This window comes from Poecilia reticulata, chromosome 16 (genome assembly GCF_904066995.2).
Source record: "Poecilia reticulata chromosome 16, P_reticulata-male-v2, whole genome shotgun sequence".
In the NCBI taxonomy this organism is placed as follows: Eukaryota; Metazoa; Chordata; class Actinopteri; order Cyprinodontiformes; family Poeciliidae; genus Poecilia; species Poecilia reticulata.
This window is the reverse complement of record NC_088845.1, coordinates 12912897-12939534: the sequence shown is the minus strand read 5'-3', so window position 1 is coordinate 12939534 and position 26638 is coordinate 12912897. Positions and strand designations below refer to the sequence as shown.

At 40.9% G+C, this 26638-nt stretch overlaps 4 protein-coding genes across 6 annotated transcripts in view; 3 read left to right on the top strand and 1 right to left on the bottom strand.

Annotated features, from left to right (window-relative positions):
- Nucleotides 1-104: 104 nt before the first annotated feature.
- Nucleotides 105-6470, bottom strand: LOC103477958 (zinc-binding protein A33). Of its 2 annotated transcripts, XM_008431342.3 has the most exons (7): nt 6317-6470; nt 6045-6161; nt 5790-5885; nt 3979-4212; nt 3526-3548; nt 3273-3388; nt 105-1397 (listed from the first exon to the last, which is right to left on the bottom strand). In XM_008431342.3, exons 2-7 carry the CDS (start codon nt 6108-6110, stop codon nt 844-846), a joined length of 1089 nt encoding a protein of 362 aa, XP_008429564.1. In that variant the 5' UTR covers nt 6111-6161; nt 6317-6470; the 3' UTR covers nt 105-843. The 2 variants fall into 2 exon arrangements, with proteins under 2 accessions (XP_008429564.1, XP_008429563.1); XM_008431341.3 differs by having other exon boundaries at nt 6045-6451.
- Nucleotides 6471-8614: 2144 nt separating this feature from the next.
- Nucleotides 8615-11432, top strand: ino80e (INO80 complex subunit E). Of its 2 annotated transcripts, XM_008431338.3 has the most exons (8): nt 8615-8759; nt 9002-9084; nt 9178-9248; nt 9329-9381; nt 9458-9539; nt 9915-10035; nt 10306-10404; nt 10711-11432. In XM_008431338.3, the coding sequence occupies exons 1-8, from the start codon at nt 8699-8701 to the stop codon at nt 10915-10917; spliced, it is 777 nt and encodes a 258-aa protein (XP_008429560.1). In that variant the 5' UTR covers nt 8615-8698; the 3' UTR covers nt 10918-11432. The 2 variants fall into 2 exon arrangements, with proteins under 2 accessions (XP_008429560.1, XP_008429561.1); XM_008431339.3 differs by lacking the exon at nt 10306-10404 and having other exon boundaries at nt 8631-8759.
- A 1803-nt stretch (nt 11433-13235) lies between these two features.
- On the top strand, nt 13236-17679 carry LOC103477956 (uncharacterized). Its single transcript, XM_008431337.3, has 3 exons — nt 13236-13954; nt 15840-16601; nt 16825-17679. The coding sequence occupies exons 1-3, from the start codon at nt 13655-13657 to the stop codon at nt 17338-17340; spliced, it is 1578 nt and encodes a 525-aa protein (XP_008429559.2). The 5' UTR covers nt 13236-13654; the 3' UTR covers nt 17341-17679.
- A 1309-nt stretch (nt 17680-18988) lies between these two features.
- vars1 (valyl-tRNA synthetase 1) overlaps nt 18989-26638 on the top strand; it is a 19469-nt gene continuing 11819 nt past the window's right edge. The window contains exons 1-15 of the mRNA XM_008431336.2: nt 18989-19103; nt 19584-19942; nt 21312-21455; nt 21537-21732; nt 21828-21943; nt 22066-22141; nt 22671-22771; nt 22854-22981; nt 23890-24054; nt 24137-24338; nt 25385-25493; nt 25580-25759; nt 25873-25997; nt 26127-26230; nt 26312-26470. Of these exons, the coding sequence (XP_008429558.2) occupies nt 19586-19942; nt 21312-21455; nt 21537-21732; nt 21828-21943; nt 22066-22141; nt 22671-22771; nt 22854-22981; nt 23890-24054; nt 24137-24338; nt 25385-25493; nt 25580-25759; nt 25873-25997; nt 26127-26230; nt 26312-26470 (2162 nt within the window). The 5' untranslated portion in view covers nt 18989-19103; nt 19584-19585. The remainder of the gene's footprint in view (nt 19104-19583; nt 19943-21311; nt 21456-21536; nt 21733-21827; nt 21944-22065; nt 22142-22670; nt 22772-22853; nt 22982-23889; nt 24055-24136; nt 24339-25384; nt 25494-25579; nt 25760-25872; nt 25998-26126; nt 26231-26311; nt 26471-26638) is intronic.

Here is a 26638-nt window from a genome sequence, read left to right as displayed (position 1 = left end):
AGCGGAGATATTTATATGCAGGCCAAAGGTTACGTCATGAAGCTCTTTGCACCTGCTGCTGTTTGCTTCTATTTTATAAGAGTCCACTTTACATGTCAATAAAAGACCAGTCTTAAAATCATTTTAATAAATGCAGACATTGTGTAACTTGGCTGCTCATTCTGCATTATAGAAAACAATCAGTCTGGAAAATAAATTGTTCTGTTTACAATAATTATTAGTAATAGCTTGCATTTCTTTTTGTTCCTGTTTTAAATTAAAGGGGCAGTGTTGTGTAAAATGTACTTATTTGACCTTCATATCATGCTTTAATGTTATTCCCTCATCAAAAACACATCTGGAGTGTTGCTTTGATTCTTTCTTGTATGTTTGAGAAGTCATTTAATCTCCTGTGGTAAATATCAAGCTGAGCAAAGCGCCTGGGTGGACCTAGCTCCGCCTTTGAGATGAAGCTCCTCAGACTAGCCAGCAGCAATTAGCAAGCACCTGATAAAACTCTAATGAGCTCATTACATGAGCTACTTATCAGTGTAAATCTGGTAAAAACGTGATTTCCTGAAGTCCGAGTGTCAGAAAGAACAAGAGTTTCTTAAAGAATTTCAAGGTGTTAAATTACAAAGTCAAATTTCTTTTAGGTCATATTTGATCTATACAGCATTTTGATAACAACTGAAGGTACATTTATAAAATGACACTATGTGGCTGGAGAACTCATAGTACTGCCCCTTTAAATAAACAAGACAATAAACTGAACCTGTTTGGCATCAAGCAAACTGAGAAATAAATTACATTTTAATGATTCTTCCAGGATTCAGTTTGTCCATCAATCCAGATGCTGAGGTCCTAAAGCGAGGGGTTAAAGATTGCGATTGGCGCCGTGTTCTTTCCGTCGTCTGTGTCACACGGGTTGAAGAAGGGAAACAGGGGAACCATGACGGTTCCCATGGAGAAGGTGTAAATGGGCGCCATGGTAACAGCGTTGTAGAAAGTCACCTCCTCGCCCTCACAGTCCAGGAACACGCCGATGCGGACCAGCTGGGCGGACACGGTGATCTTGGTGGGTTTCGGATCCGTGCAGGCCAGGACAGACCCGCCCTTGAAGGCCAAAGTCCAGAGGCCGATTGAGGTTCCCGTCGCCGTCATCTCTCCTCTGGGGACATCCTCCCGCGCCACGCCCAGCCTCCACGCCGTCTTGTAGCCCACCTCCACCTCCCAGTAGTGTCGGCCGGTGCTGAAGCCCTGGTGGCCCAGCAGACAGTAGTAATAGTGGAAGCGACGCGGGTTGGCCTGGACCTCAGAAGTGTCTTTCTCTACGTCGAACCAAACGGAAGTGCAGGACTCAGACAGGCATAGATTAGGGTGGGCAGTGTCCGGGTCAAACCTCACCGATGTAATATCTGAAGGCAGAAACGGTTTCAGTTCAGAGAGATTTAATGAATCTATACTGCTGTCAAAGATGTTCAATACAAGTTCTTGCATCCTTGGAGTGTTTCCACGTTTCGTCACACCGCTGTATTTGTATGGATTTTATGTGATAGACGAACACAATGTGGTGTCATGTGTGATCAGTTGGCAAAATACAGAACACAAAAACTTTATTCAAGTTAGAGTAGCAGCTACTTCAGCTTATTTTTTACTCAAGTAAAAGTAAAAAGTTGCTGTTCAAGAAATTTCTCACATAAGAGTAAAAAAGTATTTGGTAAAAAGGCAAATCGAGGATTGAGTAACTGAGCAAAACCATAATTTAATATTTAAAAATAGAAAGTTATGTTTAAATATTGATATTTGAAGGCCAAAATAAAAATAATTAATACAAAATAATCAAGGAAAAAGATATGTTTCCAAATAATTTTCTTTCAATATGAAACCTATGAAACTTTAATAAAAACTGCAGGTGTGTGTCTGGAGAATTTATTTGATTAAAACAAGCTTGTTCTCCATTCACTGAAGTTATTCACAGAAATTTTACTCAACTAAGAGGAATGATACTTCATATTAGAATTACTCAAGTAAAACTAAGAAGTACAGTGTAAAAACACTCCTTAAAGTAGTTTTCCCCGAAATGAAACTCAAGTAAATGTAACTGAATAAATGTAACAAAATATTATCCAACTCGAGGATGGGAAAGTCGTGGAATTCATAATTTAATGAAGATACGGAAAAACTTAGAAGACAGCGAAACAGCAAGGGAACGGGATAAAACAGAGATAACAGAATCTAGTGGGGAAAATGAGAACTGAGGAGCTTAAATATACAGAGGAAATGTGGAAATGACCAATGGACCAGAAGAGCTAATCAAAGGTGAGTAAATGCAGCTGGAGAAGGAAGCAGCAGGCTGAAGACGAGGAAGCAAAGAGAATGAAAAAGAAACTTGAACCGAATCTAAACTGTAAGCACAAATAAACACTAATCTAATGAAACAAATCCAAAACACAAACAATAGAATAAATAAACCAGAACAAGGGGTGAAAAATCAATTGAACTCCATGTTCGACGATGTAGCAGAACGTGCAGAGCGCAAGTTAATGGAACAGGACATTTATTTATTTTTGTTAGATTTTCTTCCATTTTTATGCCCCTAAATAAAGTCCACTGTAATGAAATGTCTTTAGATGTCGCCTAGTAATGTTCATCATCTGTGTGTGATTTCATTTGACTGTAAATCTGCTGTTCTGTGAAGGCTTCAGAGGTTTTTTATTTTAGCAAACATCAGTGAACAAAGAGCATCATGAAAACCAATGAACAGACCAGACAAGTTAGGGAGGAAGGTGTGGATAATCTTAAAGTGGGGTCAGGTTATAAAACAAAACAAAACCCAAAGCTTTGAACATCTCAGAGAGCTCTGTAAAGTCCATCATCTGAAAGCAGAAACAGTGCGATGCAACTGGAAACCTACCAGGACCTGGTCATCCATCTAAACGGACAGGCTGAACAAGGAGAGACAAATCAAAGAGGAACTCTGGAGGCTGCACAGATCCATAACTCAGGATCTCATTAGTTTTACAATCTACAAATCAAGACGTCACATTTACAGTAAGGAGGGATGACATGGACTTAGAACTTTATTTTGCAGTACTGTTGTGATAACGATGAAAATTATAATAAGAAACATCTTTTTGATTTATTGCTGTGTCCCAAACTGCTGTGGTTATTAAGGTGGTGTGCTGGTCCAGCACATGAAATTCAGATAAGATAGACTGAGGATGTGGCTGTAATGTGAGAATATGTGAAAATGTTTATGAAGACTTTTGCAAAGCAGCGTAGACACATACTTGGGTAGAGGCAGCTTTTCATGTGTTTCCATATCCTGTATTGGATGGGACCCACAAACCAACCTGAGGGGACCTCTGTGTCCACCTCTGCAGGACGAATGAAGTGGACCTGAGACCTAAACAAGCAAAGTGAGAGGAGAAAAGTTAAAATGGAGCTCACAGCAAAGAGAATACCAGACCACAAACAGATTATCAACACACAGAAGGACATAAGTGATACGTTTATGGAAAGAACGCCGTAAAATAAACCTACCTTTTTACAAGATCTTGGATTTCCTGCAGTGAGACAAAGTTTAGAACATGATCATAGTCAACTCGACTCATAAGCAATGTTTCATCTTTTTATGTGCTGACAAACACACCAACTGTCTCCTGTCCTTTACGTTTTAAATGAGAAATTGATTTGCACTTCTAAATTAGAGAAGTCAACTATTTAGCTGATCAGCGTCAATAACTGATCGGGAGCCAAGAAGATGCAGCAGAACGAATTAAATGCAGCTCTGCAGGTTTACTCCGATGCAAACCTGCAGCACAATTTCTTCCTGCAGCTCCGAGTCTGAAGGCGTAATCACAACGAATCACAAGTATGATGTGTTCATGAATTTTCTTCCTGCATGCTGAAACATCAGAGCTTATTGCTGTAGCTGCAACACGACATCAATAATAAACCAAACCAGTAATCTTCTGTCCTCCATGTTTTCCTCACTTTGAACAGGTTAGGACTGTCCTCCTCGGCCAACTTGCTGTTCAGCACCGTTATTGCTCTCTCCAGGTCCCTTCCTTGTGCGCCTATCTTCTTCTCTCTCTCCTTCAGCTGCTTCAGAAGTTTCTGTCTCTCCCTCTTCAGTCTTTCCAGGTTCTGGTACTCCTCCTCCTCCAGGAAGCGATGGAGGTTCTGAAACTCGGCTCTGACTTCTCGTTCTAGTTCATCAAACCTGTTCTGAAAAAAGAGAGTTTTTTTTTTACATATTTAATGTGTAGATTAAATGAAATGATTTGGTTATGTTGAATTTGTTTTTTAATTAAAGGAGTTGTGAGTGATTTATTTCGCAGTGAGGTGTAGATGGATGGTTATCTTGAGCATATTTTTTCACACATATTTTTCAGAGCCTGTCCTTTTAACACATATTGTGAGACTACAACTTCATGCCTTGTAAAAATGTTTGCACCCGTTGAATTTTTAACATGTTGTGATGTTACAACCAACAACTTCAATGCGTTTTGGGGAGATCTTCTGCGATACATCAAAGAACGTATCATTTTGAAATGGAAGAAAAATAATTGGACATTTTCTACAAGTTAAACTCTGACGTGTTAGTTTCGCAGTCAGTCCATCGTAGTTGATTCTTTGAAGAAGAATGCAACTGTAGCAGCAAATCTTCATACCTGGAAGGTATGAAGCTTCTAGTAGCAGTAGCTCTATAACAGGAGTGTCAAACTCATTTTTGTTTTGGGCCAAATCAAGACCATAAATGCTCTTAAAGGGCCGGTTGTGTCAGGATGTATTGATAAAACTTGTTCACCAAACTGTTAAAAAAATCAATGAATTCTTCAGATTGAATAATATTATTCACCATCTTTTTAGTCACTCCAGTCACTTTATGATACTTTTAGTGATTTCTTGCAATAAAAATCAAAGTGTTTGTGACACTAATTTGGAAATATTTGTGATATTTGTGTTTAATTGTGACGGCAAATGCGACTTTTTATTATGTATAGTTCATGGAATATAATCTGACGTTGATTAAGGGTGAGGCAGATGTTTAGTACAAGTAAGAAAGTTTTGTAAATTTTTTAGAAAAATGTGCAATAAATTCCCAATTATTAGCGCAAAAAAGTGAGAGGATTTGTTGATTTTGCATAAATTTCCACAATAATTCTCAAGAAACTGGAGGGACTGATTGATATAATTTGGCAGTAAATTAATAAAAACTGCATTACTTTGATTGAAAACATAATATTAATGTTTAGTCTATAATCTAGGGCCACATAAAATGGTATGGCAGGCCAAATTTGGCCCACGGGCCTCGAGTTTGACACATGTTATCTGTAATATGAAAATGACAGAAGAACATAAACAAATATGGTTTCTTGACTACAGACCAAGACACTTCTTATTTTCAAAATAGATCAAACTCTGCCATGTTGTGGCGTATCTGTGGTAACTTGGTTGAATTTTCTAACATCAGTGTTTTGTAGTAACTTTCAGCTTTTTTTTTTTGCATCACCGTCTTCCACACATTTGCAATCTCATCTTGTGGTAAAAATGCAAACATGACCTCTTATAATTGTCTTTTTTTGCCTGATTATCCCACCTGAGTTGTGAATCTCTGTAGCTCCTCCAGAGATAACGGCCTTTTCATAAGGGAACTACTTCTGCAAGGATTATTTTTGTCAGGCATGTTTTTACCTCAGTGTTTTCATACTGCTTCAATCATAATTATTCTGTGTGGAGCTGAACCTTTTGTGTCTGACAGGAGCGTATTTGTGTTGGAGTGAAGAATGCAGCAAAAATACCTCTACTTCCACCGAGTCTGTGTACGTGTCTCTCTCTGCTTCTCTGCATTCGTCTACCTCATGTTTGATTCTTTTAATAGACTGAACAAGCTTGGCCTGTAACACTCACACAGACACACACAGAAGAGGCAGGTTATTGGAGAAAAGGCAAAGTGAGTAGAAAAGTTTCCCAGGATTTGTTTGCTTAAAGGATCATCTTTCAACAAACAGGGGCATGTTATGAAGACAGAGAGAGCAACAAACCATGAAGCTTACCTTGTTCTCACAGAGAAGGCTTTTGCTGCAGTTGTTGTTTGTGTCTTTGGTGTGGTTCTGGTACATTCCAGTTTCCTGAATAAGGAGCAACGCTGAACCAAAAGGACCTCAGAGAAGCTGAAATAATAAAAAAAAAGCGATGGAAGGCATTATGAGTGTGAGACAACGTGAAGGACATTAGTACACATCAAGGAGACGGGGAGACATGGGGGGGAAAAGACAGGAACACACATGCTGACACGATGAAAACAGCAGACAAGACAAGGACGTACATCCAAGCAGAAAATTCACAAGACGAAACGCATTGACAGGCTCGGGTAATCAGGAGCAACAGCCTGACTTGAGAATATATGGATCCATTAGAAACAAGCAGGGGAGGAAGAGGAGGGGCAGAGGACTGGAGCTGCCAGGAGGGATTGTTGGCTGATAGGGAGAGGTTGGCAGCAGCGATTTATGGAAGCAGAAACAGATGAATCTATTTCTGTCTGCCTGTGTCTTTGGAAAACAACAAGAGAGGCAGCCAGCCAGTCAGAGATTGTGTTTCATATCAGTTGCTGTGCCTGGAAGGGAGAGGATCCATGTTTATTTTTGAAAGGTGGCTCTGTGATGTCTCTGGAAGGGGTGGCGGGATCCTGGGTTGCAGCTGTATGCACTGTTACCGCCCTGCTGGGGAAGGTGCATGAAAGGACTCTGCTTTGAGAGGGAGGAACTCAAACTAAATGTCCAGGTTAATGCTATCTGTACTCCAACAAGGCGCTGTGGTCCACATCTCTTTATTCCCCTCCCCCAACGAATCCCACACAAACACAGAGGGTCTGGCTACAGGCTATGGGGTATGTGCACTGAAGCAGCATCTCTGCAAATGTTCTTCATCTATAATTCATGATTCTGGGCCCGGGCAAGTGACTGTAGAGAGCTAAGGTTAGGCTGCAAACTTGGTGCAGTACAACCTGCTGCAGGTGGAGAGGACACCTGCAGGGGGAGATGAGTAAGGAACGAAATCTTACTGCAAGACGGCATCAGAGTTTCACTGAGGGAGAGTCGAACTGGCTCCAAATTATGACTCACAGAAAGATTTTTACACTTCATAATATATTCAATCATTGCATATGTATTATTTATTTATTGAATTGGACTATGTGATGCACTTTTTTAAAAATGCGAACCAAATTTGAAGTATTTTATTGTGAGATTTATGTGACAGAGTCACACAAAGTAGAGTATATTTTCAAAGAGAAAGGAAAAGATGCAAATTTTTAAGATGCTACTTAAAAATCAGAAGGTATATTGTTTATATTGTACATTGTTGCCCTTTTCTGCATCTAAATTGCAATCAGAAAGTACAACAAACAACAAAGCTATCTTATATTAGGGTACTAAAATTGAAGACTTTACATTGAAAATACATTTGTATGTTGATAATTGGAAAATGCTATAATTCATTTAAAAAATGGAAGCTCATGTTTTATATACATTAATTGCATGCAGAGGGAAACATTTTATGTATTTATTTCTGTTAATTTTGATAATTATGGCTCCAAAATGGATTTTTGGAGAAAATAAGAATATTAAAACCATATGTAATACAGCAATGCTAGATAATGTCAGACAGCTGCATCTGCCTTGGGGCAGCTATGGCTACAATCCAGTAGCTTGCCGTCATCAGAGAGTGTGTGTGTGAATGAAAATGACTGATTTCATTGTAACGTGTTTTTGAGGGTCCTGAAAAGCGCTATACAAGTCTGAAGTCATTTCAGTTCATTACTTTGCAGGATTGGCATTCAGTACTTAGTCTGGGCTCAGTTAGCATGAATTATTGCACCATGAAATCACATGTACAAAAGCTTGTAGAGAAAAATATGGAGAACTCTTTAATCTCCTAGTCAATGGTTGCACTGACCTTGGATTTGATCAAACACAGCAGACCTACAGTAACATGGTGGCATGACTCCCACAATCAAATTTAAATATGTGCCTCTTTAATCTGCCTCCTTTGATTTCCAAATGAAAAATGGCAAAACTTTATCTGGAAATGTAACGGTGGGGTAACTGACCAGTTCCCCCCCGCCCCCCTCAGTTCAGTTTCTGGTCCACGAGATTCATGAAACAAGGAATGAAACTTGTCACTCAAGTGCATGCTGGGTATGTTTTAGTGGCTGTTGATGTTATGACTAAAACATTGTGAATTCATACAGACAGTGAATATAATATCTTTCAGAAATTTCTAAAGGCAACAGCTTTTGGACCTTTTCTACCATGCTTTTTCCTTCCACAGAACTTTCCATTAATGTGCCTGGATGTAGCTCTGCGTGCAGTCAGCTTCTTCACCATTAAAAATTTGTGACTTACTTTGAGGGAGTTAATGTCCCCTTAGCCTTCTTCCCCACAACTGTGTACCTCATAAAATATTTTTTGGTGTCAGACATTATATTTCATTGCTTCAGTGTTATACTCTGCATTAATGCTAAGCTAAATTTGGAATTTTTAAATTTGGTGTAAACTATAAACATCAATATCAACAACATTAACGTAGTTTATTCAATGAATCTACGCCATGGTGAGTAATGCTCTGTTTTTTTGAGGCAGATGGTGAACTACAACCTCCTAACCTGCGGGGGGCAGCATTGAGCTGTGATATATCTACCTAACCGGAAATGCTGCGGAGCAAGACGCATGTAAACAAGAGGATGTCGCAGAGACCGACCCAAGCTAGAGGTAGCAAATTATATTTTCAAAGAGTTTTGATATTTTCAGTGGTATTCTTACTTTTTCAAGATATTGTATTTTTTCAGCGGTGTTTGTGTCCTGCATGTTGACAAATGTAGCATTAAAACAGCGTTGCTACAGCTAACTAAGCTAACTGAGCTCTCAACACACAGTTTGAAATGCATCCTACACTGCGCCAAAACAGCTTGCAGATGGTTGATTTTTAACCGTTTTGCATCTTAATTTTTCAGAAATGAACGGTCAGACAGACGTAGAGGTCGACTACAAGCGGAAGTACAAAAATCTCAAAAGAAAATTAAAATTCCTTGTTTATGTGAGTGATTTTTCCTTTTTTTTAATCACAAGTGTTTTCTTCCCAGGATTCGTGCTTTACTTCGTTTTTACTGCTGCTTTTGCTGGTTTACAGGAACAGGAATGTTTTCAGGAGGAGTTGAGAAGAGCACAAAGAAAACTTCTGAAGGTTTCCCGAGACAAAAGGTGAGATTGATTTTGCTTGAACACATCCAGGTGTTTGAAAAATAAAATCGTGGTAAACTGAAGCTTCCCCTGGTTTCCAGCTTCCTTCTAGACAGATTGCTCCAATATGAGAGGGTTGATGAAGACTCCTCTGGTAGGTGGAACATAAATAAATCTATATGATCTATTTTACTTTCTTACTGAATCATGTTTTCTTACTTCTTTCTCAGATTCAGATGCAACAGTTTCTTCAGAAAACAGTGAAGGGGAAGGACTAAGAGAGAGGGAAAGAGAACGAGAAATCGCAAAGAAGTAAGCTACAAATTTTTATAAGCTGGAAAATGATCCAACTAGACCTGTATCTTTAAAAAGAGCTTTCAATGACTTTAAAAACCATTAAATCAAATCCTAATACTTCTATGTTGTGTTATTAGACTTGTATTTGTCGCTATTCAAGATTTTGCAACTTTCTAGAATTCTTAGAAAAGTGCACTTTGAGTAAAATAGTAATTTATTATTGTACTATTTACATTAAGAATGATTTTGGAAAAAAGAATGCATTATCTTCTTTTTGATGTCAGGAAATCAAACTTAGGAGCATGTTGCAGCTTTTCAGCTGTGCAGGCATTTTACATATATATTATATCCATCCTTTTTGACACCTTCTCTTTCTTTCTTTTTATTCAGGCGAAAAAGCAGCCCTGGAGCCTGTCTTTCCTCCTCTTCGTCATCGCCTCATCTCTCTCTGCTGTCCCGTTCTGGAGTAAACCCCCTGCAGTCGTCCAGCGCCGGATCTTACCTCAACGCCGTGAGTTCTCCATCTCTTCCTCTGCAGCCATTACCATCTTATCATCTGCAGGCATAATCCCTGTTTTCATTGAGCATTTTTTTATTTATGCCTGTTTTATTGTTGTCGTTTTTTTGTTTTTTTTTTAATGCCTTCACCATCTCTGTACCGTTCATTCTCCTGTGTTTGTTCTTTTTGTGTTTGGTCTGTGTATGTGTGTGTCGTAAACTCCTCACGAATGTGTGCATGTGGTCATTTGGAAAAATCGGGGTGTGCATGTGTGTGGGGCAGATGCCCTTCCCACCAGAGTATTTGGCACCGCCAGCTGAGCGAGTGAAGAAAGAGAGAAAAACAAAGACGCCAAAAAACAAGCGAGAGGCCACAGGGAAGGTGAGAGGAGGGGGATTGGAGATATTTACAGAGAGCAGTAGTCATAAAACATATTGCAAATATTTGGTCTTATTAGTTTATTTCAGATTTTATCTTATTTTATTCAGTATTTTACTCAGTATAATGCAAAATGGTGTCTTTTCATGCAACAGTTCCTTAAATTAAGACACATAACACATGTTTTGTCTTGTTTTTATTTATACATCTGTGACGTAGCCTTCCATTGCCACTCATCTTTTATTTAAGAGGATTTTGTCCCTTCCTGTGTCACGATTTTGAAATCATTTGTACCCTCCTGCTCCTCAGGTTGTTGGTCCGATGGCGGCTAACTACACGTCAGCCTCTGGTGCCCCTCAAACAGCCAGCGGCCCCTTCAGCTGGGTTCCCAAACAAATGCTCAGCGGAGATGCGGCTGACGAGGAAGGTGAGAGCGACGGGGACAGCGACAGGGGAGACGAGGACAGAGGGGAGGGAGACGAGGCCGAGCTCGTCATCGACATCCCCAATGAGTGAAAGCGACTGGGAGATGTATCTAACGGCAAGACGGAGGAGGGGGGGCCTGCTTCTGTCTGTAAGGGGTGAAAGAGAGGACTTGAATGTTTGTCCTGAAAGGCAAGCTCCCCCTGGTGGATATGAGATTAATTGCAGGCAAAATAAAACTGCAGAAATGTGTTGTTGAAGTAATAAAACCGTGAAACAGTGATAGTTTCTTAAATTCAGTCTTAGTTGTATAGGTGCACTGATTATGTTTTCCCGACCAGAACTGATTTCTTTTTGTGTCTTAATCTGCCAGTTTTACAATGTAAAATATTTTTTTCTTCTCCCGATAATTAAATGTGAAAAACATTGACCATTAAAAAGATGCATTATCTGTTTTTCTGAACAGCAACAGATATTTTGCCCTAAGCAGAGATTTTGCATTTCAACTTCCAAAATAGGATTAACTGGAAAGCTTCTACTCTGTTGTGACATGTTGGTGCCTAAAACCTGCACAGCATTAAAGGGCTAACGGTGGTTCTGTAGAAGTATTATGGGTAGGTAATATTTATTTCCCTTCCCTGTAGTAGAAAGATGTTGTATTTTTATGAGCTAGAAGAAATTATAAATGAATCTTTGGTGGAAGCTAACGGCTCGTCTGACTCAATCTGAACATTTTTACATCAGTCGGTGGATTGATACAAGCAGCTTTTTTCCACATGGAAGCAGAGTTTATGTTCAACTTCACAAAATGGCACCAACTTTACATAGTTTGTTGTGAAATTGTAAACTGTTTATAACGGCTAAAACTATTCTTTGCCATTGATATGAACATGTTTAGTTTAAAATGGGCAGCTTAGATTTGACTAGCTATTAGCGTTAGCTGTTAGCTTCAAGTTCCCCAAAAACGTATTTTTACTTCTAACAAGCTCACAATGATATGACATCTTTGTTCTCCAGGTAATGAAAGTATTAGTTAACTTCGCAAAGCCTCATTTTTTTATTTTATTATTATTTAATTTTATTATATATTGAATTCATGTATTTTTATTTTTTTAATTAAAATAACCCCAAGACTGGTGGTGCCCTGAAGATACAAATGACCAGACCAGTTGTTATTGTAGATTATAAATGCTCGACTGCTGCAAGCGTTGCATAACTACTGCTCATGCTCTGAGTTTTCTGCACCAAAATGCCCTTTTCCTCCTGTGACATTTGACTTGCTGATCATCAGACAGAGCTGTCCAAGGAAAAACTCTGACTTCAGTCACTGACTGGTTGATTGGTGCATCAATACCTATTTAGCCAACTTGATCAATCCCACGGCTGATTCTATGCTTCCTCTGGATAGCCAGTGAATTCATCCTTATTTGTTCTTCAGAGATTGGTTTTTGCTTTGCTTGGATCAACCACCATCTCACAGTTCATCGTTTGTAACCTTAGAGTTATGAATGTCTATTTGTTACAGTTCTGGTATATTTAACCTGTGCCAGGTATCAGCTTTTGTCTTTAAGAATGTCAAAATAACCTTTTTTAAATACATAAACACTTTGTTTTTGCACTTGTAAATTTGTGTATCGACATTTTTCGATTTTAGCTCACTAAACATTTTGTTTTCAACTAAAATATTCCCAGCTTTGCTATTTAAATAGCACAGAAGCAACCCTAGAGAAACTTCTGACCTTGTTGCAACATTCGTCTGAAGCGTTGCACATATCTCACTCGATGGCTTCATGCCCCACCCTGAACATCACACCCAGAAATGTTCGTTCCAGGTTTGCGTTCTTTAAAGTTGGCATGTAAGCATGCTCTTTCTTTCTGCAAAGGCACCTCAATCCATGTTTTGAGTAATATCTACTCCTTGCTTGACCTCTGCAGAGGAACGCTGACACCACTCTGCAGAACCTCATGGGTGCCTTTTGGCTCCATTTGCCCATAACTCTTGAGCAATGTGAAGGCATTCTGGCTGAGCTCCACCTCTTGTTGTTGTCTGAAGTGCTTGAGATGTTTTCCTTCACTCTTACACTTGCTCTGTGAAGATTATGTGTTTACGCCGCCTTTGCCTCATAATGATTTTGTAAGAATCCACCCGTGCCAGAATCGTGCCTCAGCAGGAATGTTGCTGATTTTGGGGAAAGTCGGCTTTAATCTGCAGGGCATGGAAGTGGGCATGTGAGTTCAGAGTGAACATGTTGCTGTCTGCATTACAGTTTAATGAGGATTTCATCAACAGACTGATAATTATAGAGCTCATTTGGTCTTTTTTTTTTTTTACCGAGTTAGGTCTCTCAAGAATAATAGAGTTCAAAGGTTTGCTGGTTGTGCTCAAACCGATTTTTGGGAATGCAGACTTACAGGTAATCAGTAGGTGTTGGCTCAGGCTGTGTGCATTACAGCAGTGAGCGGTAAAGGTGTAGCTGCGGAGGGAGTGGTGAGGTGCAGAAACAGCCGGAGGGAGAGTCAGAGGGTGGAACTGACAGAGGGGGGGAGAGGCTGTCAGGGGGGACAAGGAAATGAAGGAGTAAGCAAGATTGCTCCTGCAACCACTGATTCGTCCTGTCTGAGCTCGGCTGGCAGGGGAGGAAGGCAGGGATGGCTGCAGATAAACCGGAGGACAGAGCGAGGAGTCAGTGAGGAGGGGGGGGGTGAGCAAGAAGCCCATCAGCAGCCATTATTTATCTTCTTCATCTACACAAGGAAACCACTGGATAATTTATAAGCCTCTCCCTTCTCACTGAGTGTGAGAGAGGGAAGATAAGCTGAGCTCACCACCATGTTGCTGAGTGCTGCTGCTGCGGTGTGGCTGCTGGCGCTGCTGGGCCCGGGCCTGTCTCTTCCAGCTGAGCATGACTCGGAGCCAGGCTTCGCCCTCTGTGACGGCTGCTTCTACAGACAGACGCCTCCCCGGGGAGCCGCAGCTGAGCCGCCGCTGCACCGACACTGCCACAGACTGCCGGGGGGACGGGCGTTCGCCGCTCTGTCCAGGCCGGCCTGTGACACGGCTGTCTGCTCGGCCTTCCATCTCAGCCACGGATGGACGGGGAGGGAGGAGCTGCAGGAGGGGGAGCCTGTGGTAAGGATACATTTGTCACAATCTAGTTTTGATAACATGAAATGAAAACAGAAACGGTGTTATTTAAAAGTCTAATCCCTCCTCGTTTCTTCATAAATAGCTTCTAGGCACCGCACTTTGAAAGCATTCTGTGAAGTGTCTGTTTCTCTTTTTCAAGTTTTTCTTTGGACTCGGGTATTGCTTCCAAAGATGTTTTGTCAACCACAAACTTCAGTGTATCAAATTAATGTTTTATGTGATAGAACAAGACAGAGTAATGCCTAATTCAGCTAAATCCTGGGCAACCGGGCTGGGCTGCCTTCAAGATCACCCAGTTGTAATAAATCCAGCTGTTCCTTGAAGGCCTCAGCATCCTAAAGACCTGCAGACAGGTCAGGGATAAAGAAGCAGAGATACGTTATAGAATAATACCAGAAGTTTTGAAGATTTCACAAAGATTCAATCCATCATCTGAAAATGGAAAGAGTGTCGCAGCTCCAGACCTGTCCGGACGCGACACCTGATCTCACTGAGGAAAGCAGAGCACTTATCAGTGAAGCACAGAGGATGGTAACTCTGGAGGAGCTGCACAGATCCAGAGCTCAGCTGAGAGAACCAGCTGACTGGATCAGCTGTGTCGTGTCCTCCAGCAATCTGGACTTTATGGAAGAGTTGACAGAAAAAGTTAATCAGATTGATTGTGACGAATCAATTATTGAAATAACCATCAACTAATTTAGGAATCAATTAATCGCTACTTGGAGTCTACAGACTCAAAAAAGGTCATATTGTTGAAGAAACAAGGTATTCAGGTCAGTATTTAAGCCAAAACTTTAGAAAATATTTTACATTTAGATAAAAACACCTGCTGGAGAGCTAAGGTTTCAATAAATAATATTGAAAAATAAGTTCTATTTTTCAGTATTATTTATTGAAAAATAATATTATATAGTATTGAAAAATATTAAAAGGAGCCATGTTTATCACATTTATAGCCCAAAAATCTTAACTGTTGTTTAGCCTTTGAAGTCCTAAGAGGCATATTTGCCCTCAGTCCAGATAAATAAGACTTATGTAGATCCACAAATGTTACATAACCTTTAAGAAGACAACTTAGCATTTTTGGTAAATACCTACTTATTATCATTGTTAAAGAACCCAATATCAAATCTGTTTTTAGATTTTACAATAAGGAAAAACATAAATTTAGCTGTTTCTTCTTTGGAATGACAAAAAAAAGATGTAAAACAATGTCACTAGTATATTTAGTGTCATTCTGTCATGGAAAATCTATTTATTACATAAAAAACAACGCCTCAAACCACAATTTGTTATTGAATTTATATTTAAAACATTAGTTGATCCTTTATCATTTGAAGTCAGGATTACTCAGAGCCGTCGAGGTCCAAAGAGCTGAAGAAGCTAAATGTCATTTCCAACATAGGAATAATCATTTAGGTCAGTTTATTAACACAACAGTCTGCAAAGTTGAGAAAAGAGTCAGAAATTGATAAGTAAGTGTCTTTTATCAGATTTCTAATTCAACTAGTCACCAGGATGTTAATTTACAAATCCCAATGGTAATGCATGTTGCTGTTAATTTCTAATCTGTATTTTATTGGCAGGTGAAGTTTTCAGTCCCAGTGTAAACAGTTGGCAGAGGCATGACTCAGATTTTAGAAATGCATTATGGAGATATTCATGGGAAGATAAAGAGGGTGTGGAGGGAGAAAAGTTGACCTTGCAGACTTTTTACATGCCTGAAAACTGAAATATTAACAGACGTATTGAATTCAAATAGTACACGATGCTGGAAAAATACTCAGGTTGGAGCTTTTACAACAACAAAAAAAGTTTGATCTACTGTAAAAGTAATAATTAATTTGATTCTTTTTTTCCCTGGCAGACAGAGGAAGAACACATCATCGTTCCAGCTCTTCTTAGAGGCGCAACAGAGGATCCGTCTGACTCTCCGCTTCAACGGTGGGACTCGACAGTGGCGGCACTGATCCAGTCCAGCATCATTCCCAAGTGCGCCGCTTTAGGAGGGGGTGTCTACGTTCTGACAGGAGCAGGACGTCTCGGGGCAGCGGAGGATGGAGACGAAGCGTGTCAGGCCAAGCCGCTGTGGACGGCAGCGTGCTGCGCTCCTCCAGAGGGGAAGGGCGGCTTCAGCGTGGGGTTAATCAAAGAGACAGAAGAAGCGGAGAGGCAAGTGAGCATGAAGGAGCTGGAGGAGATGTTAGGGGTGGAGGAGCTGTTCTCTGAAGGCTGTGGGGGAGAAGACAGGCAGACAGCTGCAGCCGCAGAGGGGCTTCACACCGACGCGCTTCATGCAAATGCCGCACAATCAGATGTGAATTCAGAAACTGTTGACCCACATGCAAAGGCAGGCAGAGAGCAGGGCAGCAAAGATTCATCGCCGGAGGAAAGGGTTGGTGTTGATGCTAAATCGGAGGATTCTGACCTTTCAGAGGAAACCGCAGCAGAATCTGTAGTTTCTGTCAGCAGCAGGGTGCAGCAGTACAGCAAATCTGTTCCTGAAGACGACTCAAACTCCACCAGCACTCTGCTCTACGTCCTGTCCACCACCCTGTCCACCACCATGTCCATCCTGAAAGCTCCTCTCCGCCCCGTGTTCTCCACCATCACAGAGTTTCCTGCCCAGGTGATGCAGCATGAGCATTAAATCCTGCCTTTCATTTCTGTTTTTAAGCCACAGAGGCCTTCTGTTATTAGATAAAACTCTCTAAGCTCATTGGCACCGCTAGTAAAGATGTGGAAAAAGTCTTAAACATGCAGGTTTTTGGTGAAATGTACCACATAGTATTAGTTAACACATTTGGTACAGTTGCATGGTTTCACTCCTCTAACACCCATTTCTTCTTCAGGTGACTCACGTTCTCCAGGAAGATGTGGGAGTCCTGTCCGCGTTGCCTGGCGACACCTTCACGCTGTTCCACCTCCTCACCTCTGACCTCCTATCCTGGACGGGATCAGCTGGAGAAATGCTGCTCGGTGTTGGGGAGACCTGCTTCTCCAGTGTTTACTACTGTTCTTCGTCAATGGCGGAGGCCCTGCTGAGCAGCTGCCACACCGGCCTGACGGGCATGGGGACCCTGGCCGGAGACACAGCGGGGATTTTTGGTGGCGTTCTGGATAATAGCTGGTGGCTGACCAAGTTCTTTGGAGGGAGGCTGTGGGAGCAGACTGAAGGCTACGTGGGTACCGTGGTGTCAGAAATGGGGGGTCAAGCTCAGGCTGTGGGCGGAGGACTGGGCCGGCTGGCCTGGAGAGGTGGGAGCGGAGTGGGCAGCGTGTTCATGATGGGAGGAAACTTTATCATGGGGATGATAGATGTGGTTTTTGGTGCAGCTAGAGAGGCGTTTGGGAAGGAGTCAGAGTAAAAGAGTGAAAGGTTTAGACAAAGCCATAAATAAAGTGTCTTTATTCAGTTTTGCTTTGGATTTTACTTATGCACCCGGGAAGCTGAAAAATTAAAACTTGATGACATTTGATATGCCTTAGAAGAGTTTTCAGGTTTTGTCTTAATGTAATAATGTTGAAATGCTGCACAATGTGCTACAGGTCACTGTGGAAAGCTGGCTGTCCAAATAAACTGCTGCATTTGAGATGTCTGATTTACAAAAACACACACTGTGCTTTGGGATCAAAAGGCTCAACTCAACTCCCGTGTCGGATTTTAGCACCTGTAAAGTCAAATAAAGGATAACGCTTGCTTACAATCCTAGCATGTTCTATTTTGTTATTTTTTTGTTTTTATTATTGATACATAAAATCACAAATCCATACAACTTTGTATAGCTGCTTGGTCCTCGTGGGGGTGCAGAGAGGTGTTGGTTTCAAGGTGTCATTGGATGAGAAGGAGAGCACACACTGGACAGGTCACCATTCCATCACACTGCAGCACAGAGACATTAAAGACGAATAGTGTGGCCAGCTAAACCTACATGCATATTTTAGACGCTTGGGGGAAGCTGGAAGACCTGGAGAGAATCCACACATCCACGGAAAAACATGCTAACTCCACACTGAAAAACCCGTGATTAAAAATCACAGATCAGGTATTGCTCCACCCTGTGGCGGGAGCGCGTATTGCAGCCAGAGAGGCGGAACCGACCTTTTTGGCTTCTGATCCATTTCTCGGTAAAACGAATCACGTAATCATGTCAAGGTCGTAACTTTTAATTTAATCGACAGCTGCTGTTAGAAAACCAACAAAACAACCCTCTAAAATAAATAAAATAAACATTTTGTGGGCTTCTTCTTTGTTTTGTTTATTTTTTGTGTCCTTTTCCAACTATTGTTATGTTCTCTTAAGCCTCACTGATTATCAACCAGGCGTCAAACACTGTCTCTGAACACATTGTGTGCATTTATAATGTTTTATTTTTGATGTAAAAAGATGGAAGCTAGATGGCGGGACCTGAAAAAAGAGTATGCTTTCCGGCGAATCGCGTTCTAATGTAAAATATGACAGATTAATGGATAAAATATATTCATATAATACCTTATTATTTGCTATTAATTTGCCAAAGTTATGGGGAAACCAAATATTTATTTGAAATAATGTTTTACCCGTTTACAACATGGGAAGTAAATAATTTCCCTGTGTTTAAATGTATTTATTCCTCTCGCTATGCACAAAATATCTTGTAGATTTGGGAACGTTTGCTCTTTATTTGCCAAAGGTATGAGGTGGGAACCAAATATTTCAGCTGTTTGCAATAATCTGTCCCTCCTCCATAACATGGGAACTAATTAATTTATTTGTAAGTCCTTAACTGTATTTTTCCTGTCACCATAGAAAACATTTTTTTTTAGATATGGGAACATTTGCTCTTTATTTGCCAAAGGGGCATTTCAGCGGTTTGAAATAATCTATTCCCCCTCCATAACATCGTAACTAATATTTTTTCTAACAAAATAATATTAGTAATAATTATAATTTTTCAGTTTTTTTTCTTATCATACTGCATCGATAGACACTTAACAAAACAACGCATTTTCTTTTAATATTTTTTTATTTTTATTTTTTACCGGAAGTTGTTGTTACGTTGCATCAGATGACGCATGCGCAGAAGACCGAGCGGACTCATGTGGTTGTGTGTATGCTAACTAAGCTGACATCTCTCTGCTCCATTCAATGGTATGAATTGCTTTTCTCTAAGCGCTATTTTTAACAGAAAGCGCTACAACTTTGCCTAAAGACAGCGAGTTAGAAGCTGCAGCAGTGCGGACAAAACCCAGAGTAAGAGTAAAAAAGTGAAGCTTTACTTTGACAGAGAAGCTAAGGCTAACTTAGCCTGCCGGGCAGGACTTCAGAGTTGACAGGTGGTGACAGAGATCAGCTTTTAAACCTAATAAAACAGAACATATAGGGTGGTAAAATCATCATGCTTTCCAGCTGTCAACCGGAGCGATATTGTATATAACCCATATTTTTCAAAAGTAGTAAATTTAAAACTTATTACCGACTTTAACTTCCTCACAAGTCTTATTAATATGGTCATGATTTTTCTTTAGACTGGATAAACCAGTTTGTTGCTGCTCAGCTGTGAAACTTTTACAGGAAATGTTTGTGTTTCAGTGTTGTGCCAAACTCGTGTTTCTCCCGTGTCTCCTCCAGAGATGGCCACCCTCTACGTGTCCCCTCACCCCGATGACTTCAGGAGTCTGCTGGCTCTCATCGCTGCTGAGTTTTGTCCATCATCTCGTCCTCGGATCATCTCGGAGGATCCGCCAGCTTCCCTGAATGCCCGCTCCAGACCCGCCCTGGCCCTGACCGCTGCCGGAGACGCGGACTCTGTCCTGAGCGGGGCCAGTGCGGTGGCCTGGTACTTGGCTTTTCAGGGGAAGAGGGCTGGGGTGGATTCAAAGCAACAGAGCCAAGTGTGGCAGTGGCTCAGCTTTGCAGACAACGAGCTCACCCCAGTTTCCTGTGCCGTGGTCTTCCCTCTGATGGGAGTGATGGGCGTAGATAAAAAGGTAAGCAAAGGCTTGTTGTGAATTTAGATGCAGTATTCTTTCCCCTTTAATATTTTCGCATTTTATGGTACAAGGACTGGGCGATGTGGCGGAAAAACTTATCACGATGTAAGCGTTTAATATCAGTGGATGTCGATAATTATTGATTCGTTTTTTGTTTTTAAATTTCTGAAATTCAGCCAAACTGGTGGTGTGACCTTTCCTCTTGAGCTGTTGGTCAGTTTCTCCTTTCTCTCCACACTGTTGTTTATTTTGAAGCAGTTATGAAGCACAGTAGCAAAACCTGAAACTGCTGTTGTGCAAGTTACTGTAAAGGTTGTTGCTAGGTAACCACAAGTTATGGTAAAGGTTGTTGCCAGGTAACCAAAGAGTTAACGAGTTGATGCCACCAATGTGACGTCAGAGGTTGAGTGGCTAAAGCCTTTCCTCTGCCTACATCCCCCAGAATGCTGTGCGGTTCTGGATTGGAGTTCAGTGAAAGTGTTGAACAATCTATCAAATGTATTTTCTATTGATATTGATATAACTACTGTTATATATATTGTTATTGATTTGTTGTCCAGCTCTACTTTCTAGACCCATCATATGACACAGATAGAGAAATGTCCAAAAAACTCACTGCTCTAACAGCTTTGTACATCTTTACCCAGAAAAATTTAAGCTCGATTGGAGATTCTCAGTCGGATTTAGATGTTTTATTTTAACACATGAACATGCTTTGATCTAAACCATTGTACTGTAGCTGTGGCTGTATATTCATGGTTGTTGACCTACTGGCCCTCTGCCTCTTTTGGATTCTCTTAAAGATTGTCTTCCAGGGCTGCTCTATGTTTAGCTAATAGTTTCAGTTTTTGTTCGTCATGTTTGTTCTGTCCCTTTACGGCTTTTGGCAAACTGCAAACAGGTTTCCTTTAACACTACCTTTCTTTGTTCCACTCTTCAATAAAGGCCAGATTTATGAAGTGCAAAATAAAGTATCTCCCACCAGTGTCATAAATCTGACACATACACACTCCTACAAGTTTGGGTAAAGTTTCACAAGTTTTATTTTGAAAGAAATTGATTGGGGAAAATGTTGTTGTTGTTTTTTTTGCCTGATATTATTTTGTAATTATTTTATTTATATAAATTTTTTTCATTTTGGTCTTTAAAATACAAAAATAATCCAGTTAGCTTTGAATTTTGGTTCATCTCATGATTGATTAATTTATCTGTTACTCGTTTAGCCTTTAAACCACTTTTTTTGAGGAAAAACATATGTTGAAGTTTCACTTGTACTCTTACTTGAATACAGTATTTGGTACTCTATCCACCTCTGATGAGATTAGATTGTCTGAATTATCTCCTTTAACTCTTTTCTGACTTTCAGCTGCAGCAGACTTCGCGGGCGGAGTTCATGCGGGTTCTAAAGGTTCTGGATCAGGCCTTGGCACCGAGAACGTACCTGGTGGGAGAGAGCCTCACTCTGGCTGACATGGCCGTTGCCACAGCTGTTCTTCTGCCGTTCAAATATGTACGTATGCAGCACAGCCGTATGATAAAAGCTTCCCCCTGCCTGGTCTTTTCTTGTTTTAGTTTAATGTTTTATTTTCAGGCGTTGGAGCCTTCAGACAGGAAGGCAGTGACCAACGTGACCAGATGGTTCACAACCTGCATCAACCAGCCTCAGTTCCTGAAGGTGCTGGGAGAGATCGCTCTTTGTGAGAAAGTGGGACCAGTAACACCAACACCCAACGCTGCTGGAAAAGCTGCTAATGTTGCTGTGGACTCCAACAGTTCTGCTGCTAATGGTAAACCGAGTCCTCCATTCGTAAATATTAGAGGACTATTTTGCGATTCGCAGCAATGTTTATCTCTGAGTTTGCTTATTAATTTTCACCTGCAGGTCCACCAAAGACGGAGGCGCAGCTGAAAAAGGAAGCAAAGAAGAAAGAAAAACTGGAAAAGTTTCAACAAAAGAAGGAAATGGAGGCAAAGAAAAAGACACAACCTGCAGCAGAGGTATGGAAAATAATGAATCTTTGAAAGAGTGTTTTTGTAATTTCAAAAAGCGTCAAAATGTACATCACACAGATGACTTGATAAATGCTTTGTGTTCGGTCCTTGCTGCTTTTGTCTTCCAGAAAAAGGCAAAACCTGAAAAGAAAGAGCTTGGAGTGATTACCTACGACATTCCTACAAACCCCGGAGAGAAAAAAGGTAGTTCAAACATCGCAGATCTGGTTACTCGTCATCGTTTTAACTTTTATTTGACACATTGAAAAACTGAAATACATCGTAGCTACAAGACTTTCCTGCTTGCATTGAAATACAATCAGGAACACAGAAGAGTCGAGACCAAACTTCATTAATTGTTCTGAGTATTTTTCTTGCAGTAGGAGTCGGTAACTATCCTGGAAATTAAGATTTACCTTCTCACAACCTGCAACAAGAACACAAAACGCTTTCTTTCTTTAATCATTTTGTATGTTCTAAATTTGTACACAAAACCCTTTTTAAACTTTACATAAAATTCTCCTAGCAAGATGCAGGGAGTCCATGCTTTTTAGCTTTTTACTCGATAGTCAAATTGCCATTGAGTATATTCCGATAAAATTTTAATTATAAGGGCTGCTTGTGTTATCCTGACATGTTATTCCTCTCCGTTTTGCAGGACTAATGGTTATTTTCACCATATAATATGAATTGTTTATAGAGTATGAAGCTTCTCTGTGACCTCTGGTTTTAGACGTCGTCAGTGCGCTTCCTGACTCGTACAGCCCTCAGTACGTGGAGGCTACCTGGTATCCATGGTGGGAGAAGCAGGGCTTTTTCAAACCTGAGTTTGGTGTAAGTGTGTCCCTCTTCTTTGTTTGTGCCAACTCTGGATCAGAACATTTAAGGAATAACTCTAATCTCCTGCATTTTATAGAGGAAGAGCATCAGTGAGCAGAACCCTCGTGGCATCTTCATGATGTGCATTCCTCCTCCAAACGTGACCGGATCTCTTCACCTGGGTCACGCTCTCACCAACGCCATTCAGGATTGTTTGACCAGATGGTAATTTATACTTCACTGCCTTGTAACTGGAAATATCAAAGGAGTATTTCACTGAAATTGTGAATTTTAAAGGGCACCAATTATGCAAAATTCACACTTTGCATAATTTTGTACTTCCATTTCGGTTTCTACTGCTTCTAAAAACATCCCACACCATTTAAAAAACCCAGCTGCTGTTGTTTTGGCAATAAGTTCATGTTTTTAGGTGTTTGGAAAATGAGACGTTTCAAAAACTTTCTGAATGTAAGGTTACAAATCAGCAGACACTTTCCATCACCTTGCAACCCCAGCAAAGACCAGCCCGTTACCTAGCAACCAAAATGGAATTCTAGCACGTTTGGTAAGCTGGTTTTACTGCTATATGCGCTGTGCAATGGCTGCTGGAAAAGACAAGCGTTTTATTGTTGACTTACCATTCAGAAACCACTTGTTGGTACTTTGTGCCCAGTTCTGATCTGGGCACAAAGGAGCCGCTGCTTTCCGGATAAATTTAGTTTTCATAGGACCCAGTTTGATACTCTCTCTTAAGCTCAATATAAATTCTCAATTTAATTTTCCCACAGATGTTTTTTATTAAAAAAATTGTTTTTTTGAAGAATTTAAATTGCACTACAGTCTATTAATGAAAATGTATTTTAAATCTATTTATTCTTTTCAAAGATGCACGATTGCATAATTTCGCATCTGTTTGCAGCCATTTCCCCATGTGAGTGAAAACGTTGAGTTGGGGGCGTGGCCAGCAGCAGCTTACTTGGATTTAAAGTGACCCCTAAAAATAGGCAAAACTGGGCAGGAAGCTCACTAAGACGTCATGAACATGTTTAGTATACAGACGTATCCTAACCAGTTCAAGGAAGCGTAACAGGTCACTTTTAGAGTTGTAGTGAGCTAATGAGGTTCGTCTTTAGGCACAGGATGCGGGGGGAAACCACGCTGTGGAACCCGGGCTGCGACCACGCCGGCATCGCAACGCAAGTGGTGGTGGAGAAGAAGCTGAAGAGAGAGAAAGGTCTGAGCCGCCACGATCTGGGCAGGGAGAACTTCATCCAGGAAGTCTGGAAATGGAAGAATGAGTGAGTCTAAATACCAGCCGAAAAATGGATCCAAAACGACTTTTAATAAACAGCTAATGAAGATGAACGTTGTCCTCTGAAGGAAGGGAGACCGAATTTACCACCAGCTGAAGAAGCTGGGCTCCTCTCTGGACTGGGACAGGGCGTGCTTCACCATGGACCAGAAGCTGTCCTACGCAGTGCAGGAGGCCTTCATCCGCATGCATGACGAAGGAGTGATTTACCGGAGCAAGAGGCTCGTCAACTGGTCCTGCACACTGAACTCCGCCATCTCTGACATAGAGGTCAGTTTGAACCTGTCCTCCTTTCTCTCTGCTTGTGATGTTGACATATACCGTATAAAAAGTTAAATAACCTTTTTATTCAGTTCCAGCTTTATTTATAAAGCACTTTAAATACAGTGCTGTTGACCAAAGTGTTGTATGCTTAACAAAAAATAAAAACACAGCAAATACATTAACAGTAACTGTAAAAACCAACAAGCTGAGTTAAAGACCAATGAGAAAAAGTTAGCTTTAAGAGAAGACTTAAAAACATGAATAGTCTGACATTAGATCAGCATATATTTTTCCTGCTGTACTGAAATCAATCACATAAAGTCATGTGACTTTTGTTTTTTTGTTTTTTTTAGGAAAGGAGTGTTATTCATCATATATTCAAAATATAAAAAGGATTTTGTACGTTCGCTGTATTAAAAGAAAGCCATCTGGTTCTCAAATTCTTCCAGGCTCAGTTGAACTAATTTATTCTCAGCTATGAGAACATAATTCAGGTCACTTTCTTTTAAAATGCTTCCTATATTTAGCCGAGTTTAATAAATTAGATAAGTGCTGATTTGGGTGCAGCAAATTTGGCTTTTCAGTAAAAGTCTCTGGATAAACTTGGCTCTACTCATTATAAAAGCTCGGTCATAAAAATACAGATACTTTATGTCAAATTAAACATTTTCCATTGTAAGAAAATTTTATCTGTAAAAGTAATAATTTTACTCTGACTAGTAAATAACTCATGAACAAATTTGTATGATTCTTGATCTCAAATGATTAACTGTGTTTGAAGCTAATTAATTGAACTCTATCATTTTAAACACTTTGAGAACTTGTGCACTTTATTCTAGTTTAAAAATCAAGTGAAGTTGTGGGAAAGAACGACTCTAATCCACCATTAGAAGTTATCCTGACCTTCATGCCTGCGATGACTGGATGTACATTTGTTTCCAGAGCTGTAAATGTGCAGATAGAGACAAAATGAAACCTGATTCTAGCCCGTCCTCTGCCGGCTCTGGTCACAGTGTTCCCTCCTCAATAAACCTTTAATATTTGTCTTCCAGGTGGATAAAAAGGAGCTCAGTGGCAGAACTCTGCTCCCTGTGCCCGGCTACAAGGAGAAAGTAGAGTTCGGGGTCTTGGTGTCCTTCGCTTACAAGGTGGATGGATCAGGTATATACAGTGGAGCAGAACAGATGAATTTAGCGAAGACGCCGTGTCCCGCCGTCAGTAAATTCCCTGAACTCGGTGTTCCTCAGATGAGGAAGTGATCGTGGCCACGACCCGTATCGAGACGATGTTGGGAGACACGGCGGTGGCCGTCCACCCGGCTGACCCCAGGTACCAGCACCTGAAGGGAAAATTTGTGCTGCATCCCTTTTGCGAGCGCAAGATGCCGATAGTCTTTGACGACTTTGTGGACATGAATTTTGGAACGGGTGAGGTTTTCAATCACAGGGAAAAGAGAAGAAGTAATCACAGAGTTGTTCAGCCGGGCCTTTTGGCTCATTACAGTTGTCCTTTTCCGTCCCTCTCCACCCTCTGCGTTCAGGTGCTGTCAAAATCACCCCAGCTCACGACCATAATGACTACGAGGTCGGAGAGAGACACAATCTGGCCTTCATCAACATCTTGGATGAAAATGGGCTGCTCATTAACGTGCCTCCTCCCTTCCTGGTACAGTGTCTCATTAGCTCTGTTCCTCCTGCAGCGAGGGCATTTTCTTTGTGACACTCGGTCAGCTTGGCTCAGGGAAGCCATTTCGTCTCAGAAGTCTCATTTTCACCTCCTCTGTTTGTCCCAAAGGGCATGAAGCGATTCGAGGCCAGAACAGCCGTCCTGCAGGCGCTGAAGGACAGAGGCCAGTTTAAAGAGATCAAAGACAACCCCATGGTTGTGCCCGTCTGCAGGTAGAGCGCAGACGGTTTGAAAGATTTATGTCTCCCATTTAGAATGATTTCCTAACCTTTGCCCTTTTCCCTCTCAATCAGCCGTTCGAAGGACATCGTGGAGCCGCTGCTGAAGCCTCAGTGGTACGTCAGCTGCACAGAAATGGGCAAACAGGCTGCAGACGTCGTGAGGGAAGGGAAGCTGAAGATCATCCCTGATCACCACCTGAAGACGTGGTTCAACTGGATGGACAACATCAGGTAGGTCTGTTATTTACATGACCAATCAGCCGAAAGGGAGAAAATCCTCGTCAAGATTCGTACCTACACGTTCAAACCAAGGCCATTATATCAAAACTGAACATTAACTGAAATAAGTAAAAACTGCAATTAATGGGGAAAAACTGTAACTTACCGTATTTTCCGCAC

Coding starts and splice junctions, on each gene's coding strand:
- ino80e (XM_008431338.3), top strand. CDS start 8,699: ATGCTGCGGAGCAAGACGCATGTAAACAAGAGGATGTCGCAGAGACCG. Junction 8,760..9,001: donor GAGACCGACCCAAGCTAGAG/GTAGCAAATTAT, acceptor TTAATTTTTCAG/AAATGAACGGTCAGACAGAC. Junction 9,540..9,914: donor GAACGAGAAATCGCAAAGAA/GTAAGCTACAAA, acceptor CTTTTTATTCAG/GCGAAAAAGCAGCCCTGGAG.
- LOC103477958 (XM_008431342.3), bottom strand. CDS start 6,110: ATGTACCAGAACCACACCAAAGACACAAACAACAACTGCAGCAAAAGC. Junction 5,886..6,044: donor GCCTTCTCTGTGAGAACAAG/GTAAGCTTCATG, acceptor TGAGTGTTACAG/GCCAAGCTTGTTCAGTCTAT. Junction 3,549..3,978: donor ACAGTCCTAACCTGTTCAAA/GTGAGGAAAACA, acceptor GTCTCACTGCAG/GAAATCCAAGATCTTGTAAA.
- LOC103477956 (XM_008431337.3), top strand. CDS start 13,655: ATGTTGCTGAGTGCTGCTGCTGCGGTGTGGCTGCTGGCGCTGCTGGGC. Junction 13,955..15,839: donor TGCAGGAGGGGGAGCCTGTG/GTAAGGATACAT, acceptor TTTCCCTGGCAG/ACAGAGGAAGAACACATCAT. Junction 16,602..16,824: donor TCACAGAGTTTCCTGCCCAG/GTGATGCAGCAT, acceptor TTTCTTCTTCAG/GTGACTCACGTTCTCCAGGA.